This window comes from Malaclemys terrapin, chromosome 4 (assembly GCF_027887155.1).
Source record: "Malaclemys terrapin pileata isolate rMalTer1 chromosome 4, rMalTer1.hap1, whole genome shotgun sequence".
In the NCBI taxonomy this organism is placed as follows: domain Eukaryota; kingdom Metazoa; phylum Chordata; order Testudines; family Emydidae; genus Malaclemys; species Malaclemys terrapin.
In genome coordinates this window covers 43,120,293-43,140,492 of record NC_071508.1, presented here as the reverse complement: position 1 = coordinate 43,140,492, position 20,200 = coordinate 43,120,293, and the positions used below count along the sequence as shown (strand labels likewise).

Sequence of the window (20,200 nt, the reverse complement as noted above, 5' to 3'; positions counted from 1 at the left end):
AGGCTTTCTGTTTTTTCTTAATCACCTCTCTGAGATGCTTGCTCATCCAGCTTGGTCTACAACTCCTGTCTATGAGTTTTTTCCCCTACTCACCACTGTGTATGTGTGTGTGTATCTATCTATCTATATAAAATTCTCTGTTGAAGTCCCTGGAAATTTTGTTCAGTGACATTTTTGACTCCTTTTGCGTGCTTAAACAGCTACATCTAGTGACTTTTTCAGGGTTTGTCTGGTGACCTCCTGCTATGTGGAGTTGGCACACTGACTATAAGATTATCTCCATTTTACATACCTAGCTCTTTCATAGCATCTTGTTTATTCTTTTCCTTAATTTTATTTATTTCCTGTAAGATAAAGGAAAATGCAATTTCTATTAGGAAAAATACATACACCTTTGTGAGTTCATATTTTAAATTCATTTTAGTACAAATATTGCTGAAGTCCATTAAATATAGGGGGTTAGCAGTGAGTGAGTTATGGTTAGAATGACATTAAGCCATAACCCATGTTGTAGAAGGGCCAGGCTGCTGTGGGAATACTTAAGAGGAGGTCTGGTTGACTACGAATACTGGAGGTCTGCCAGATGGAGCAGCAGCTCCATCACCCTTTGAAAAAGTGCAGTATGCACGTCATGTATCAGCTCTGCTAGAATTTGTTTTTAATCATTCTGACATCTTTATTTTATCTATTTTAACTTCCTGTTATCAATTTAAATCTATAACTTTTTAAAGAATATAAATTAAAATCTTCAAAGCACACATTTTAACCATTTCATATACTTTCTATTATTTTCCCTCACCTTAGAAATTATCTCATAACCAAAAATCTGTTCAATTAAATATTCTGTATCTTCTTCACCTTGCAGATATCCCTTAACAATATCATATCTAAAGGTTAGCCGTTTGTTTATTTGTTTTTCCAATAGGTTTATCAGTCTTGATATCACAAGCTGAAATAAATAATAATGAAATAAGTCAAATCTGCAAACAAAATACATTATTTAATAAAAATGTCAACTTTTTTAATAGGAATTCTTATACAGATAAATACACTTCACTTGTATGTTTATATTTCATTTAACTTTGATTTATGTAAATACTACAACAGAGTGTCTGTCCAGATCAGAGGTGGGCAAACTATGGCCCACGGGTCCCTCCCCTGCTGTCCCCTCTCCCCTGAAGCCTCAGCTCGCCGTGCCGCCAGCGGTCTGGGCGGCGGGGCTGCAAGCTCCTGCTGCTCTGAGCAGCCTGGTAAGTGAGCGGGGGGGTTGGATAAGGGGCAAGTGGTCCTGAGGGCAGTCAGGGGACAGGCAGCAGGGGACGGTAGAATGGGGCAGAGGTTCTGTGGGGGGGCGGTCAGTGGACAGGGAACGGGGGGGTTGGATAGGCGTGGGATTCCCAGGGGCCTGTCAGGGGGCGGGGGTGTGGATAGGCATCTGGGTTGTCAGGGGACAAGGAGGGGGGGTTGGATGGGTCAGGGGTTCTGAGGGGGGCAGAAAGTGGAAGGGGGTGGATAGGGGGCAGGGGCCAGGCTGTTTGGAGAGGCACAGCCTTCCCTACCTGGCCCTCCATACAGTTTCGGAACCCCGATGTGGCCCTCAGGCCAAAAAGTTTGCCTACCCCTGGTCCAGATGCTCGATGTGCTCTTAACATAACTTAGAAGTTCAGCAGTACAATTTAATATAACCTATGTTAGTCCTCCAGAAAAACAAGGTTGCCACTGTTTAGTGAAACATCCTCTTTATAAAATATCTTGTAAATCTTATACTTATTTTTTATGCTGGGGTGGAGTAGGAGTAGAGAAAGGAAATAGTTTAGCCACTATAGTTACAGTGAATTCCAAGGAGGAAAACACCAACTAAATCAATTAAAGACTATCATTGCTGTGAGTAAAAATTCTTTGATTGTTGCCTGCCAACTAAATAAACAGCTTCCTTCTTGAGCTTCCTGTTTTAGAATCAATAAGTGATTATTTGCTATGTTAGCAGCAATATTGGGGTAAAACCATCAAGTTAACTGTCATTATTTTCAACCTTAGAATTTGTAATAGTTTTTTTATTTTAGTCTTGAATGTTTACTTTTAATAAAATTCATAAAGCACAGAAACATTTTTCCTTTAATTAGCAATTTGGGTCAGAACCCTCCAGAACCTAGGTGAATCAGTCAATCCACCTATGAGCCTAGATAGCTTTCCTTAAATTAAACCCTTTGGTTTTGACAATAGCTCACTGCACTAAGTGGAGGAAAAAACGGTTACCCACATTTCATAACTGTTGTTCTTCGAGATGTGTTGCTCATGTCCATCCATTCTAGTTCATGTGCATGGAGGTCGGAGACTTTTGCCTTAGCGGTTTCCATAGGGCCGATGTGGCGCCCTCTGGGGTGACTCGCTCATGCTGCGGTATATCAGGTGCTGCCGGCCCTACGCCCTCTCTGTTCCTTATTGCTGACAACTCCAACAGAGGAGTAGGAGGGCAGGTAATGGCCGAACTAGTGTTGATGAGGCCACGCTGGGACTATGAGGATGATCGTTGCTTTGTCTTGCTTCACCTTGAGCAGGATTCTGTGGATTAATGGCACTGACAGGAAGGCGTACATCAGAGCTCCTGAACATAGAATCATGAAGGCGTCTGAAAGGGAGCCCTTGTCCCTGCCCTGCAGAGAATAGAACACGTGGCACTTTCTGTTCTGCCTGGATACAAACAGGTCCACCTGGGGAGTCCCCCACCTATGGAAGATTAGGCTGACCATCTCCGGATGGAGCAACCATTCATGGCGAGACAAGACGGTCCTGCTGAGGTGATCTGCCAGGACGTTCTTGGCTCCGGGCAGGTGGATAGCTACCAGATGAATGGCATATCGCACACAAAAATCCCAGAGACTGAGCGCTTCCTGACAAAGGGCTGAAGACCTGGCGCCGCCCTGCCTGTTGATATAATATATCGCAGCGGTATTTTCTGTGAGGACCTGCACCACCTTGCCTTTCAGGTGGGGCAAGAAGGCCTGGCAGGCTAGGCGAACTGCTTTGAGCTCCCTGACACTGATATGAAGGGAGAGATCATTGTGGAGCCAGCGTCCCTGGGTGCTGAGCTAACGTCCTGATGGGCTCCCCAACCCAGATCCGACACATCCAAGACCAGGATGATCGACGGAGACAGGATTACAAAGGGGATTCCCTGAAGCACTGACCTGGTATCCAGACACCAATCCAGAGACAGGAGGACATGGTTCAACACTGTGACCACATGGTCCAGGGTGTGCCTGCTGGGGGTATAGACCGAGGCTAGCTACACTTGCAGAGGCCGCAGATGAAGACGGGCATAGCTAACCACATATGTGCACATGGTCATGTGGCCCATCATTCGCAGGCACACGTGGGCCATAGTGAGTGGGTGGCTCTTTATGTGGGGGATTAAACTTGACATGGCCTGAAAACGTGCTTCTGGAAGGAAGGCCCTGGCCCAGGTGGAGTCAAGGACCACTCTGATAAACTCTATCCTTTGGACTGGCGTTAACATGGACTTTTCTGTGTTTATCAATAGACCCGGGTTGCTGCAGGTGGACTGCACCAGATCAAGGCTCTTGCGCACCTTCCCCATAGATCTGCCCTGGATGAGCCACTCGTTGAGATACGGGAAGATCGGGACCCCTCGACTTCTCAGTGCCATGCATTTCGTGAACACCCTGGGGGCCGAAGACAGGCCACAGGGTAGCAACGTGAAATGGAAGTGGCACTCGACCACTATGAAATGCAGGAAATGCCTGTGCCACAGGAATATGGAGACATGAAAGCCAGTGTCCTTTAAGTCGAGAGCAGCATACCAGTCCCCCGGATCCAGGGATGGGATGATGGAGACCATGCAGAACTTGAACTTCTTGAGAGACTTGTTGAGGCCAACCAGGTCCAGAATGCGTCTGAGACACCTCCCCCCCCGGAGACCGGTGGTGCTCACTTGATTTGTGCAAGGCCTTGCCAGCAGGCTTGCCCTCTCGGGGAACCATAGTCAGATCCATATCTCCACATAGTGCCATCTGCAGTGGGGGCGCTCTCTGCTCTCCCTATGCCAGGAGCTGGGAGAGTGTCGACTGCGCCATCAGCTTGGGCCCTTTACTGTTCCCTGGAGTCAGTGATGGATCCTTTCGCGGGGAGGAACTCCCTGGGGCTGAGCCCTTTTGCGGGTCTGGAGTGGGCGTAAGGCCCAAACAAGGTCCTTTGCCTGGAGCCCCCCTGGTCGGACTTGCTTGGTGCCATCTTCTTAGGTTTCTTCTTCGGCACTAGCAACGGGGATTGGTGCCGGGAAGAACCTGGTGCTGGGTGTGCGCTCCACACCGAAGTCAAAGCGCTAGGTGCCACATCGGACCGCTCTGGCTCCAAAGCTGGGTACAGGGCAGCCTGCATGCCCTGAGATGTATGCTGTGCTCCCTCTGAGTCTGAGGATCAACGTTTTTACAGATGGCACAGCACTTCTTTATGTGGGATTCCCTGAGACAGCTTAGACAACTATCATGCGGGTCACTAACAGGCATAGGCCTGTTACACATGGAGCATGGCTTAAAACCCAGGGACCAGGGCATGCCCCACCTGGGGCATGTCCCCACTGGGACACTATCTAACACTGAACAGCTACTTAACAACTAACTAACAATGGTTAAACTATTTACAGCTAGAAGCACAAGGCTGAGATAGAAAAAAAAAAACAGCTGGTCACTTGCGAAGCAAGGGACAAAGGCGTTCTGACTGACCACCACGGGTGATAAGAAGGAACTTAGAGGGCATAGGGCCCGCTGTGCCTGAAATACCATGGCGTGAGCGCGGCACCCCAGAGGGCGCCACAGTTGGCCCTATGGATACTGTTAAGGCAAAAATCTCCGACGTCCGCATATGTGGGCACACACACACCTAGAATGAACTAAAATGGAATCGACGTGAGAAAGCACTCGAAGAAGAATTTTTGTGGACATGTGTTGAAACGAGAAATAATTCACTGATTAGTCATGTCTCCCAGGTAATAACACCTTCACTGATGCAAATAGCACTCCCACAGCACCAAGAGCACCAATTTGCTGCATCAGGGCAGCATGGCCTCACACTGGAGATGATACACAAGTCTCCAAAGAACAGGCAAAACGTGCTTAAAAGACTGACATGTATAAGGCAACATGCACTGCTGCCACCTGGATGATCACTTTATACAAAGAAAAAGCAGAAACTTATATTGTCTTAGTAGAAAGGATGTTGAGACTATCAGATACACAAACTCCTGTCTCCAAATAATAGGTCTGAATTCAAAGGATGATTCATTAAGAGAGTGTCTGCTCTGAAAGAGTCCCATTCGGTTCCTTCTCCAAATGCAACAAAACAATCCAGATGACTTGAAAAACCATGGCCCCATCCTGGTTGCAAATAAGTCTGCTCACTTTTGATCCAACTTGTGGAGCAAAGTTACCCAAGTGAATCATGCGATCAGGAAAATTTGTTCAGGTGAGAAAACCAGAAATCTCTTGCAGCTACAATTTTTAGCATGATAGTAGTTCAGGGAATACATTGCAGCGGACATATCTATGAGCACTTGCACTATATGACTCCTGATGATAAAGCTAGCTAAATATGTTGGACTTATAACAAATTTACATGTTATCTAGCTTCGAGGGGATTTCACAGATTGAGGGTCTGGTCACCTCCTCAAATGATGTAGGCAAAATAATTTCCTGTGATGGTGCACAGGGGCTGAATAAAGTGAACCCTATCAAGGCTGATTCCCCACTCTGGCACTTCGAGTACAGAAGGTGGGGGCTCGCAAGGATTCTAAAAATTAATACTGCCACTCCAGGCTTGTATTAAACTCCCAAGGTTACAGCTTTTCTCTGATCTTGGATGGGTAGATGCTGCACCACCCAAGTGCAAAAAAATCCTTTTAGAACCCAGGAAGGCCCACTTGGGAATTCCTTCCTGTGGGTACCCTCAAGCCCTTTACCCCCCCCCCATCCCCCGCTGTGGAAGAGTTGAGAAAGAAAACAAAGGAAATCAGCTATTGCCACCAGCTAATTAAACAACATATGCACAAATCTCTTAGGGACACAAAAATTCAATCCTGTTCTTAAAAAAGGCAAATTTTATTAAAAACAAAAAGGAAGAAAATACATCTGGAACTTAGGCTTTTTGCTAGGTTTTAAATACCACAATTACAAGGATTAAGCATCAAGATAGCTTCTTGAGGTCCAGCTTAAAGGTTACAAGCAAAACAAAAGCATCTGGGGTTAGCACAGAGGAGTCCGCAAGCCAGGGCCACCTGGGGTGGGGGGGGCAAGTGGGGCAATTTGCCCCGGGCCCCGGGAGCCCTGGCCCAGCGGCAGTCTGGGTTTTCAGCGACATTTCGGCTGCGGGGGGCCCTTCAGTGCTGCCGAAGACGCAGAGCGATTGAAGGGTCAGCAGCGAATGTCTGAGCAACCCTCAGATTGTCTGATTTTTCCTAAATAGCAGAATAAACAGGATTTGAGAGGAAAAGGTAGGTTGTGCACCCCTAGCCCTCAATGCTGACATGTGGACTATTATGCCCCTCTCCTAAAATACAGTGCATTCAATTGTTCCACAGATCATGTGATATACCATACAAAATGTAAGAGCAGATGTGGGGAGGCAGTTTTATGAGGAAGAAACATGGTTTTATCTTAGCTCTATAAGCATTCCACATACTCCTATGCTCTCAGTGCAGAATGCTGTGAGATCTCACCAGCAAAGCACATAAGGGGATGTCACATCAAGAAGAAGCCACACAGATTTAAAATAATAACATTTAAGAATTTGGTTTACATTTTATCTTACTGAACCTAAAAATAAAATACAAAGCTGCATGCTTTTATAGTTCCTTGTTAAAAGTTAAAAAAATCTTTATCTTTACCTTCAAAAGACGCAGAACTCTAATAAGGCGAATGACTCTGAATACCCTGATAGTCTTAATCATATGGTATGTTGGGTGAAGTGGCTTAAAGATATTAATAATCATGATATCTATGAGTCCAACTATTATGATTACTAGTTCAAACTGATTCCAACGATGAAAGATGTAAGCCCTCCCCATGGCTAAAGCCTGTTATTAAAAAGAAACATACAATATTTATTTAGATTCATTACATCATTTACATTATAAAACAAGAGAATATATTAAGCTTTTACTCAAATCTGAAAACAATTATAATGCATCTTTCAACACTACCCAGGCTTGATAAATCCACTATTAACAGCGCATAAAATTCCCCATTGGTCTTACCAACCAATTTATGCAGAATTAAAACCTTTAACTAAAAAACAAACATCATATTTCTAGCCCTTCTGGTCTCAAAGGTAACCTTTGAAAGGTAAGTATTACCTTTCTGCAACTGCAGGGAGGCAGACTGAAACAGATATGTAAACTGTTTAAGACTTAAATTCTGGCTCCAGAACACAGCAGGAGCAGCTGAGTTATCCATGGGTCAGTTACTTCAGAGGTGAATATTGAGGGGAAGAAATCCTTCCCCCTACCTAGGACACTCTCTCTTTCTGGCCCGATGAATATTTATATAAATAATTAAAGTGGAACAGCTCCAACAGGAAAGAGTGACAGACTGACTGTATCCCACAGGATAAGGCATTCACTCAGGATGTGGGAGAGCTGCGTTCACATCCCTCCTCCAAATCAGGCAGAACAAGGACTTGAACTTGGTTCTCCCATGTCTCCTGCACCCTAGAGTGCCGCTATAGCCAATGGACTATTGGTTATTCTGGAGTATCTTTCTCTGATTTTTTTGTGAAAAATATCAAAAGGTCTCAGGATCATCCTGATGTGGAAGGGGAAATTTTTCAAAATCTCAATTGTTTTCATGGAAATAGGAAAGTGGTTTCCCACTTAGCTCTACTTTCAAGACATGATTAGAAGGTCAGAAAAAAATCTTAAGACTTTCCAATTTACCATGTTCCACTCCATTTTTTTCAACGGATAATTATTTTATTGAAAATATGAAGTTTGCTGGTAAGTAAATGTCTTGACCAGTGTGGAACTGGGAGATGACCTTGGGCACAAAAGCCGGGTATGGACACAGATGGACCTTGTCCTTATAGAAGACCGTATAAGGCTACTCGGACATGAGCGTCCTGATCTCGGACACCCCACAGGCCAAAGTTATAGCAACCAAGCAGGGGACCTTCCAGGAGAGAAGCAGGAGGGGGCAGGAAGCCAAGGGTTCAAAGGGGGGACCCATGAGCCTCGACAGCACAAGATTCAGGTCCCAAAGGAAGACTGGGTCCTGGAGATGTGGGTTAAGGCACTCCAAACTTTTCAGGAACTGCGCTGTCATGAGATGTGCAAAGACCAACCAGCCTTGAAATGGAGGGTGGAATGCCGAAATGGCCGCCTGATGTATCTTGATCGAAGATAGCGACAGGCCCTGGAGCTTAAGGTGCAGTAAATAGTCTAGGATGTCCTGCAGCGAGGCCTCTTCCACACAAATGTATTGGTCTGAGGCTCAACACATGAACCGCTTCCACTTTGCCACTTAGCCCTGGTGGAAGGTTTCCTGCTGCCCAGCAGGACCTGTTGGACACCAGCGGAGCACTCCCGTTCATCCATATTTAGCCACACAGCAGCCAAGCTGTCCAGTGCACTACACCAGGTTCCGGTGCAGCAGATTACTGTGGTTCTGGGACAGCAAATCCGTCCAGAGAGGTAGCTGCAATGGAGTGACTGCCGAAAGACTCAGCAGCATGCCAAACCAGTGTTGACGAGGCCACGCTGGGCAGTGTTCCCTCTAATTTTTCCTATACCTGTGCGGAATGAATTTTGTTATGTGCACCAATATGGAGTGATGTGTGACACTTCACCTTCATATTGGTGCACATAATAAAATCAATGTGGTGAGGGTGGGGCCAAGGGGTTCAGAGTGTGGGAGGGGGCTCAGGGCTGGGGAAGAGGGTGCAGGGGTGTGATAGCTCCGGCTGGGCGTGTGTGCTTTTGGGTGGGGCCGGGGATGAGGGGTTCAGGGCTGGGGCAGAGGGTTGGGGTGCATAGGGTGAAGGCTCCGTCCAGGAGGGTGTGCTCTGGTGGGGGGGGGCTGGGGATGAGGAGTTTGGTGTGCAGAAGGGTGCTCTGGGGCTACAGCAGGGAGAGAGAACTCCCCCCAGCTGCAGCAGGACTTGGCCTGGTGGGGAGAGGTGCCTCTCCCTGCCGCACCAGCTCCGGGGCTGGAGCCGCGGGATAGGAACCCCAGCTGTGGCAGGTCCAGGCCGGGGCTAGGTTCGGGCCGCCCCTCCCCTGGCCACAGCAGGTCCAGGGCTGATTTGGGTCTGCGGGAGGGGCACCCTATAGGCACCAACTCCATGGATGCTCCAGTGCTGGAGCACTCAGAGAAATATTAGCGGGTGCTGCTCAGTAGCACGCACCAACAGCCAAGCTCCTCCTGCCCTCCAGTGCCTCACCTGCTGGTGGCCCCGCTGACCAGCTCCTCCCCCGCCCTCCCAGCGCCTCCTACCCACCGCGAATAGCTGTTTCGTGGCATGTAGGAAGCTGCAAGAGGGAGGGGGAGGAGCAGGACCGGGTGCGCTCGGGAAAGGAGACGGGGAAGAGGCAGGAGCGGGGACATGGGGGAAGGGGTTCAGTGGGGCAGGGCTTGGGGCGGAAGGGGGGGATTGAGCATCCCCCGACTATGGGGGAAGTTGGTGCCTATGGCGCACCCCTCCCCTGGTAGGATGGCTGGGCAGGTTCCACAAGCGCCTGTGTGGCGCTAAATAGGCTGCTGTGCAGCCGCATGGCTTACAGGGAATTTAGATGCTGGGGCTATGAGGATAACCGATGCATTGTCTTGCTTCACCTTTAGCAGGACCTTGTGGATCAACAGAACCAGCAGGAAGGCGTACATCAGCGCTCCCAGCCATGGAACCAGGAAGGTATCTGACAGGGAGCCCTTGTCCCTGCCCTGCAGAGAACAGAACACCTGAAACTTTCTGTTCTGCCTGGAAGCAAACAGGTGCACCTGGGGAGTCCCCCACCTGCAGAAGATTAGGCTGACCATCTCCGGATGAAGCGACCATTTGTTGCGAGACAAAAAGTTCCTGCTGAGATGATCTGCCAGGACATTCTTGGTTCCCGGCAGGTGGGCGGCTACCAGATGAACGTCATGCCACACACAAAAGTCCCAGAGGTTGAGCGCCTCCTAACAAAGGGCCAAAGACCTGGTGCTGCTCTACCTGTTGATGTAAAACATTGCGGCTATATTGTCCATCAGGACCTGCACCACCCTGCCATTCAGGTGGGGCAAGAACGCCAGGCAGGCCAGGTGAACTGCTCTGAGCTCCCTGACATTGATATGAAGGGCCAGATGGTTGTGGAGCCAGCGGCCCTGGGTGCTGAGCTTGCCCAGATGAACTGGAAGTGGCACCCAGCTACTATGAAACGCAGGAAACACCTGTGCCCTGGGAATATGGAGACATGAAAGTAAGCGTCCTTTAAGTCGAGATCAGCGTACCAGTCCCCTGGATCCAGGGAAGGAATGATAGAGACCAGGGAGACCATGCGGAACTTTAATTTCTTGAGAGACTTGTTGAGGCCACGCAAGTCCAGGATGGGTCTGAGGCCCCCGTTTGCCTTCGGGATTAGGAAGTAGCAGGAGTAGAATCCTCTTCCTTCCATGTCCTGAGGAATCTCCTTCACAGCCCCCAAACCCAGGAGCTTCTCGACCTCCCGAACAAAGAGTTTCTCATGAGAAGATTCCCTGAAGAGGGACGGGAAAGTGGGGTGGGGGCAGGATGGAGGGGCACACTAGTATTGCAGGGTATAGCCCCAAACTACTATGTCCAGAACCCAGTGGTCTGCCGTAACCCGCAACCAGGCTGAGTGGTAGAGAGAGGGGCGGTTGAGGAAAAGGTGGGTAGGATCTGGTTGACTGACAGGGGCATTGCTCTCGGGCACATGTTCAAAATGATAACTTCAGGCCCCCTGGATGTTTGGCAGGTCCGGACTAGGCTGGCAGTGGGAGGAAGAAGGGTGACGATGACTAAAACCAGCGTCCCTTCTCCTTGTAGATCACTGATGGGATCTTGCCAGGCTCTTGGCAGCGGCGGTGGTGGCTGAAAGAGCTTCCTGGCTGATTGCGGCATGTGCATGCCCAACGAGTGAAGGGTAGCCCCAGTGTCCTTCAACTCATGCAGCCTGGCATCTGTTTGATTGGAGAACAGACCAACTCTGTCAAAAGGGAAGTTCTGGAACGGGGCCTGCATCTCCTGGGAGAGGTCCGCCGTTTGGAGCCAGGAGCTGCATCACATCACCACCACCAATGCGACCACCCTTGCTGCCGAGTCAGCCGTGTCCCATGCCATCTGCAGGGAACATCTGGCTGCCACAGTACCTTCCTCCATTAGGGTGCCAAATTCTTGGGCCAGACCCTGAGAGAGGGATTCCTGGAACTTCTTAAGATTGTCCCAGAGATTAAAATTTTACTGTCCCAGCAGGGCCTGATGGTTCGCTACCCAGAATTGCAGATTGGCGATCAAATAATTTTTTCTCCCAAATAAATTGAGTTTTTCAGCCTCTTTGTTTTTGGGAGTTGAGGCAATGGAAACCTGCTTGTCCTCGTTGGCTGCAGACACAACCAGTGAGCCCAGGGTAGGTGGGTATAAAGGTATTCGAAACCTTTGGCTAGCACAAAGTACTTTTTCTCAGCCCGTTTTGAAGTGGGAGGGATGGAGGAGGGGGTCTGGCACAGGGTCTTGGCTATCTTGAGGACCCCATCATGTACAGGCAGGGTGACCTGGGCGGGCATAGAGACCAAGAGGACATTGAAGAGGGTGTCCTCCCTGTTCTGCCTTCTCCTGAAGCCCAAAGTTGTTGGCCACCCGCTGGAAAAGGGCTTGATGCTCCCTAAAGTCATCTGTCAGGCTAGCTCTGGAAGGTTCCGCGACTGCCTCCGCGACTGTTCCAGGAATAACAAGGAAGACTGGACCACTGGTGGAGGTACCGGAGTCTCGACCACTGGCGGAAAAGGAGCCTTGGAATGGGCACAGGTTCCTCCGTGTCTACCTCAGAATAGGCTTTTGGTACCGGGCCCGGCACCGGTCGAGCCACCAACCGATGCTCCGCTGCGGCCACCGAGGAGTACTGTGAAGGAGGCATCGTCACCACTGGTATGCCCCATGCGCTCCAATATGGCCACTGCGTTAGCCACTGGCCGTGCTGCCACTGTGGTGCAGTAGATGAGGAAGCGGGCTCCGGGGCCCAATGACACTGATGGGACCTGGGCGATGGGCTGAACTGGCCCTCTGTACAGGAGGAACCACTTTCTGGTGACAAGGGAGGAGCTGTCAATGCCTACGTTTGCTTACTGGTCGTGGTTACCGGCAACCATGGACCAGGAGTTATTGACCGGTGACTGTACCGGGGAGAGCGGCACCAGGGAGACCGTAGCTGGGGAACGTTCTCACTGCACTGGCGATCGGGACCGATGCCTAGAGGACGACTGACAAGAGAGTGAGCGGAGAAACTGCTAGCTCTTGCTAAGCAAGAAAGGTGCTCCGATTGACCACCATGGGCGGTAAGAAGGAACTGAGAGGGCGTAAGGCCAGCGGTGCCTGATATACCACAGCATGAGTGTGGAACTCCAGAGGGTGCGACAGGCGGCCCTATGGGTACCTCTAAGGCAAAAATTTCCGATGGCCACGCACATGGGCGCGCGCGCACCTAGAATGAAATTAACATGAGCAAGCACTCGAAGAAGAACATAGCTACAGGCACTGATATGAAATGTTCCATTATCAGAACTACATCACCAGCTCATCCCAAAAGTGAGAACTTGCAGAGGCCACTTGAAGATTCTGCTGATATTGAAGCTCAATGTTCGGAAACTAGCATATATAAGTTGGGATAAAAATTACTTCCCCTTTCTTTATCACTAGGTCTCTTACAAAAATGACTGTTGTCTCATAGGAAGCAACTCAATACTTTCATGACTAAGAGATACAGAATATATCTAAGCAGTCATACACAAAGCACAAGACATAACAGTGCAGCTCTGTGCAAAAAGCAAGAATCATCCATAAACAAGCTCAGAAAAAAGTTAATGATTTTATGCTGCCGTGTGGAAAAATTCAAATTAATCTAAAGAAAACTTCATTAATATAATAGAAGAACATTTAAGAATTAATGTAATAGAAGAAGCCATTGACTTTTATAACAGAGAATCCCTTTTGTAAAATATTTATAAGCATCTATAATTAAATAGAATTTTGCACTTCTAAGAAAAAACAACAAGAAGCATTACCATTCATGGGGAAAAATATAATTCATAAGTACCTTTAATGATGCCTCCATTATATACAAACCGAGGAAATAGTAGTTATAGATTTTTAGTTCTCTAATATATGTTTCCTCTGGATGTGTGATAAAATCCATTAGAATGGGAAATAAATTCAATAATATTATAATGTAACTTGTGTACTCAAATTCATCCATAAATACAATATGATGACACAGCTTCAGAATCTTGTTCCTGGAAAAAAAAGTTGAGAAAAACATTTTATGAACTTTTTGTTATGATATTAATTTTGTTTTGTCTAAAAAAGGTGAATATGGATTTTCTATATATTTCAGCAAGAAACTGATTGAAACAATAGTACACCAATTAGTTGATATTATAGTAATAAGTATGTAATTTAATAACTATTAATAATAGTTAATTGTAATTAATAATTACTAATTTTCTAAGTAATAGTTTATGTAAATTAAGCTATTATATACTAATAAAATATATATAAGGCATTGTTCGCCCAAAAATGGTTATTTACCATTGCAGTAATGTTTTTCAAGATGCATTGTGCACATGTACATTCCACTTCAGATATATGTGCTTCCAAAGCACTCGAGTCAGAAACTTTTGCCAGCAGAACCGTTCAAACTGTGCATGTGCCCTTAATGTCCTTGTGCAAAGGGCATAAAGGGCTGAGCCGCCCCAACTCCTCAGTTCCTTCACATTGCAAAATTACCATACTTCTGAAGTAGGGGGGAAGTAGAGAGGGTCGTGAAATGCATATATGCACAATACATCTTGAGGAACAACAGTTACTGTACAGGTGAGTAATGGTTTTTTCCTCCTTCAAGAGATTATGCATATATATATTTTACTCCAGGGGACTCATCAGCAGTTCTCTTGTAAGTGGTGGGATTTCTGAATTGAACAAAAAAGTACCAACTTGCCAAAGTCTGCATCAGCACAAGAAGCCTGAGTGATGGCATAATGCTTACAGAAAGTGTGTACAGATGACCACATCACAGAGTTGCAGATGTCTATAATGGGTATGTTCCTTAAATGGCTGATGAAATAGATTAAGCTCTTTTTCAATGAGCAGTTATGTAAGATCATAACAGTATTCTATGCATGAAAATATTCTGTGGGACAATCTCTGAGCTGAGATTGATTGCCCTTTACCCTTTCAATGTATGCTACAAAGAGCCTTGGAGACACTCTGAAAAGTTTAGTTCGAAGAATATAAAATTATGAGGTCCTATGTACATCAAAGATATGCAGTTTTTCTTCACCCTTGTTAGTGTGTGGCTTAGGAAAAACTGCAGGCAACTGAATGGTTAGGTTTAAATGAAAGGCGGACTCACTTTTGGACAAAGTCTCAACAAGCCACTGTCCTTGTGAAAATGGTGAATGGAAGTCCGCTAAGAATGCTTGTAACTCAGATACCCTCTTAGCCAATGTAATTGCTACTACAAATGCCATTTTCATAGAAAGGACCAATAAAAAGAAAGTTGCCATTTGCTCAAAAGGAGGCCCCATTGCCCCAATAGTACCAGATTTAGCTCCCAAGGGCAAACTGGATCACTGATGGGGGGATACACCCAAATGAGAACTTTAAGGATCACCACCACCATCAGATGCGAGAAAACCGAGGAACCTTCAGTAGGCTGTGGTAATGTGAAAGGCCGAAACATAGCCAAATTAACTATGATCAAGCTAGTGGAGAGTCCTGTAGATTTCAGTTTAGCGACTATTCCTAAATGCACCAAATTTTGGTGTAAGCAGCAGAGAGATGATGAAACACAGTTGAAAACCTCTTCCTCTTTGCTAAATATGTATCTTTTGTGGAATCTTTTCTACCACTAATCAGGAAGGCTTGGACCGCCTGTGAACAGTCTCTCTGTAGATTTTAACAATTGACCAGCCAGGCTGTAAGACGCAAGCTTTGTATGTCTGGATGCAGAGCTCAGCCTTGATCTTGAGACAGTGGACCTTCAACCAGATGCAGAGTGATTGGTATTTGGACAATGCAGATAGGTGTACCAGTACTGCCTTGGCCAAGCTGGTGCTATCAGAAGTAACATTTTGTGATTTTGTTTCTTTTTCCTCATCACCATTGGAATCAAGGGAACTGGAGAGAAGGCATAAAGAAGCTGTTTCAGCCAGGAGATGAGATATGCATTAGTTATGGAATCTGGACTGTGACCTACTCTGGAGTAGAATCTCCAGTTCTTCTTGAGATTTGTTGCAAAGATGTACCCCACTTGATAAATATGAATTGTTTTATCTCTGTCTTTAAGTACCACTTGTGATGATAAACAAAGTTCCTACTGAAAGAATCCACTATGGTGTTTCTGATCCCAGGCAGACAAAAGGCCTTCAGCAAAAGGTTGTTTTGTATGGAAAAATTCTCTAGATTAATTGCTTCCTGGAACAATCAAATCGACCTGGCTCCACCTTGCCTGTTCAAGTAAAACATAGAGGTGGTTTTATCCATGAGTATCTGATAGCATGACCGTTGACTGTGGCCGGAAATGCTTTGTAGGCATCAGGGACAGCATGTAGCTCCAAAAGGTTGATATGGAGTGACATCTCTTGATTCATCCAGAGAGCCTGAAGTGCTCTCAGATATACCTATGTCATAGAACTGGAAGGGACCCTGAAAGGTCATCAAGCCCAGCCCCCTGCCTTCACTAGCAGGACCAAGTACTGATTTTTGCCCCCTCAAGGATTGAACTCACAACCCTGGGTTTAGCAGGCCAATGCTCAAATCACTGAGCTATCCCTCCCCCCAGATGACCCTTGGTCAAGGAATCTGACTAGAGTCACTGCTGGTTCGGAAGAAGAGAAGGGAGCTCCTCTGGAGACACTGTGAGGATCAATCCACCAATCCAGAGAGGCAAGTGCTTTTGCAGATATGCAAATCATGCCCAGTGAGTGCCTGATTAGTTGATAAACAGAGTGGAGTCCAGCTTGCATACAACTGAAGTGGTCTGGCATGCTGAGCCATGTGTGCACAATGCCATGTGCCCGAGAAGTTGAAGGCAGGACAGAACCATTGCCCTGTGCTCAGCCTTGAGGTTCCTGCACAAAGTGACAATGGTCTCTAGAGCAGTGGTTCTCAACCCATGACCCTCTTGTGGCTCAATCAGCACACAGCTGTGGCCTACATGACAACCTCAGGGCCACACAGGTAGTATATATATTGTGTGGATGCAGCCCACATAACACAGAGAGCTGCATATGTAGCCCACAATGGTAAATAGGTTGAGAGCCACTGGTCTAGAGCCTGTCTCAAGGCAGGTAGGCTGTTGCTGTAGATGTGTTGAGAATGGTGCCTATAAAGTCTGCCTTCTGGAGTAGAAGCAAAGTTGACTTCTTTGTGTTTATTCTCAGCCCACGATGAGCGAACAATTGGATTTGCCTGACACTGTTCTTTTCTTGTCTCTTTTGACTGGCATCAGATGAATAAATCATTCAGACAAGGGAAAAATCTGCATATAAGAAAGGAGGAGGTGGGCAGTCACTACTCCCTAGGGCTGATGATAGGCCAAAGGGTACTACTTTGTATTGGTAGTGAGAGCCTCTGACCGTGGATCTCAAATATTTCTTGTGGCCTGGATGTATCGCCACATAAAATAAGTGTTTTGTAGACAAGGAAAGCATATCAGTCTTTTAGATCCAGGGAAGCGATAATGGAAGAAAGAAAAATCACCCAGAATTTCAATTTCTTGATGGACTTGTTTAATTTTGTCATGTCCAGAATTGAAAATCAGGAATTGGCAGGTATAAAATCATTTCCCTCTGTGTTGTACGGGTACTTCCTCTATAGGTCCCATATCCTAAGAGATTGTACTTCCTGAAGGTGGGTTGGTAAGGAAGGGATCAGAATTGTATGATGTATCCCTCTTCCGAAGTGCTGAGGACCCATTTGTCAGATGTTATGGTGGCCCAAGTACTGCAAAAGAGGGACAATTTCCAAAATGAAGTATTGGGCTTGGAGAAACTGACATGCTGGTACTCAAAATCACCATCAAAACAATTGTTTAGCTGATGATGTCTAGTGAGAGTATCCTGTGGCCAAAGATGTCAAAGGCATCTGGAGGTTTTGTTTGCCTCTTAGCAGCATCCTGATGTCTAGTCTGGTAGAAAGATAATCTATATTGAACATGATGTTTAAACTGTTTTCTCTTTGGGGCAGGTGGGTAAACCTCCAAAGAGTGCAACATAGCCCTAATATCTTTTGGGGTATGTATAGCATTGTTAGTCTTTTCAGAAAATAAGTTTGAACCCTCAAAGTGGAGAACCTCAATAGTATTTTGCAACTCATTAGGGATCCCCAAGGCCTGAAACCAGGAGGAATGCCTCAGGGAGTTCACGTTTCAGGGTGGTAGCCGTGTTAGTTTATATCAGCAAAAACTACAAGGAGTCCTTGTGGCACCTTAGAGACACACAAATTTATTTGGGCATAAGCTTTCGTGGGCTAGAACCCACTTCATCAGATGCATGGAGTGGAGAATACAGGAGTAGGTATAAATACATGAAAAGATGTGAGCTGCCTTACCAAGTGTGAGGTCAGTCTAACGAGACAATTCAATCAACAGTAGGATACCAAGGGAGGAAAAATAACTTTTGTAGTGGTAATGAGAGTGGCCCATTTCAAACAGTTGACAAGAAGGTGAGAGTAACAGTAGGGGAAAATTAGTATGGGGGAAATTAGCTTTACGTTTTGTAATGACCCAACCACTCCCAGTCGTGATTCAGGCCTAATTTGATGGTGTCCAGTTTGCAAATTAATTCCAGTTCTGCAGTTTCACATTGGAGTCTGTTTTTGAAGTTTTTTTGTTGAAGAATTGCCACTTTTAGGTCTGTTATTCTGTGATCATGGAGATTGACGTGTTCACCTACTGGTTTTTGAATGTTATAATTCCTGATGTCAGATTTGTGTCTATTTATTCTTTTGCATAGAGACTGTCTGGTTTGGCCAATGTACATGGCAGAAGCGCATTGCTGGCACATGATGGCATTTATCACATTGGTAGATGTGCAGGTGAACGAGCCCCTGATGGTGTGGCTGATGTGGTTAGGTCCTACGATGGTGTTTCTTGAATAGATATGTGGACATTGTTGGCACCAGGGTTTGTTGCAGGGTTTGGTTCCTGGGTTGGTGTTTTTGTTGTGTGGTGTGTAGTCACTGGTGAATATTTGCTTCAGGTTGGGAGGCTGTCTGTAAGCGAGGACTGGCCTCTCTCCCAAGGTCTGTGAGAGTGAGGGATTGTCCTTCAGGTTAGGTTGTAGATCCTTGATGATGTGCTGGAGAGGTTTTAGTTGGGGGCTATAGGTGATGGCTAGTGGCAATCTGTTACTTTCTTTGTTGGGCCTGTCTTGTAGTAGGTGACTTCTGGGTACCCTTCTGGCTCTGTCAATCTGTTTTTTCACTTCGGCTGGTGGGTATTGTAGTTTTAAGAACGCTTGATAGAGATCCTGTAAGTGTTTGTCTCTGTCTGAGGGATTGGAGTAAATGCGGTTGTATCTTAGAGCTTGGCTGTAGACAATGGATCGTGTGATATGTTATGGATGAAAGCTGGAGGCATATAGGTAAGTATAGCAGTCAGTAGGTTTCCAGTATAGGGTGGTGTTTATGTGACCATTTCTTATTAGCACTGTAGTGTCTAGGAAATGGACCTCTTGTGTGGACTGGTCCAGGCTGAGGTTGATGGTGGGGTGGAAAGTGTTGAAATTTTACTGACTGCCTGGAGAGAACTTCTCATCATTAGATGACTTTCAGCTACTATGGAGATAAGTTGTTCTTTATATTCCTCAGGTGGTTTGTTAGATCTGACTGTTGAAGCCTGCCTGTTGTAATCCAACTCTGAAGAGGATATATAACTTTCCTCTGGAAATGGAGGAGCAGTCCCAGTTGGAGTCAAAAGTAGTCTCAGTACCAGGGACGTATGTCCCAGCATCAGCACCTGTACTGATGTCGACTCAGAGTATGTTGCTAAAGTAGCTGATATTGATGACTGCTGCCTAGGATGTAAAGACCTGGCCAGTACCTAGGCATCATTACCAATGTTTGTTTGTAACAGGTACCATGTGATATAATGTATATGAATCCAGAACCAACAGACATAGTAAGTCTCTAGCCACCAAGAAAGTTTGCAGTGTTGAGGGCACTGAAACAGATGGCAACATGCTGCTAGACAACAAGAGCAGTATCAGACTCAATGGAACTAGTATAGATATAGCCAACAGAGTTTGCTTGGATAAAGCCACTGAAGTCGGTACTGGTGCTGGTAGCATCTTGAAAGCTGAAAGAAGAAGTTACTCACCTTGTGCAGTAATGATGGTTCTTCAAGATGTGTGCCCCTGTGGGTGCTCCACTCTAAGTGTCAGTGTGTCCCTGCGCCGGAGATCGGAGATTTTTCGCAGCAGTACTTGATTGGGGGAAGGGTGCGCGCAGGAGCTGTCTCGTGCAGCCGTTGGCGCCTCCTGTAGCACGTACACCCCCGACCGTCCCTTCCGTTCCTTCTCTACTGCAGAGCTCAGCTGTGTGAACTCCAAAGTAGAGGGGAGGAGGGTGAGTAGTGGAGCATCCACAGAGACACACATCTCAAAGAACCATCATTACTGCACAAGGTGAGTAACTTCTTCTTCTTCTTCTTCTTCTTCAAGTGGTGTCCCTGTGGGTGCTCCACTCTATGTGCCTGTAGAGCAGTGCCCCACCAGGGGTGGCAGGGGTTCGGAGTTATGTATAAGCATGTGATGAGAACACTGTGAGGCCAACAATAGAATCTGAGATAAGGCCTTGGATGACAGTATAATGCTTTGCCAAAGTGTGCTCTGATGCCCAGGTTGCAGCTCTACAAACGTCTATTAAGGGGACATTGTTCTAGAATGCGATCGGTGTCACCATGGCTCGTGTGGAGTGGGATCTG

At 46.5% G+C, this 20,200-nt stretch overlaps 1 protein-coding gene across 1 annotated transcript in view; it reads right to left on the bottom strand.

Annotated features, from left to right (window-relative positions):
• Nucleotides 1-20,200, bottom strand: part of LOC128836116 (sodium/hydrogen exchanger 10-like) — a 161,767-nt gene that overhangs the window by 32,396 nt on the left and 109,171 nt on the right. Inside the window, exons 15-18 of the mRNA XM_054026133.1 lie at nt 13,313-13,508; nt 6,899-7,087; nt 800-949; nt 293-344 (exon numbers count right to left, since the gene is read on the bottom strand). Of these exons, the coding sequence (XP_053882108.1) occupies nt 293-344; nt 800-949; nt 6,899-7,087; nt 13,313-13,508 (587 nt within the window). The remainder of the gene's footprint in view (nt 1-292; nt 345-799; nt 950-6,898; nt 7,088-13,312; nt 13,509-20,200) is intronic.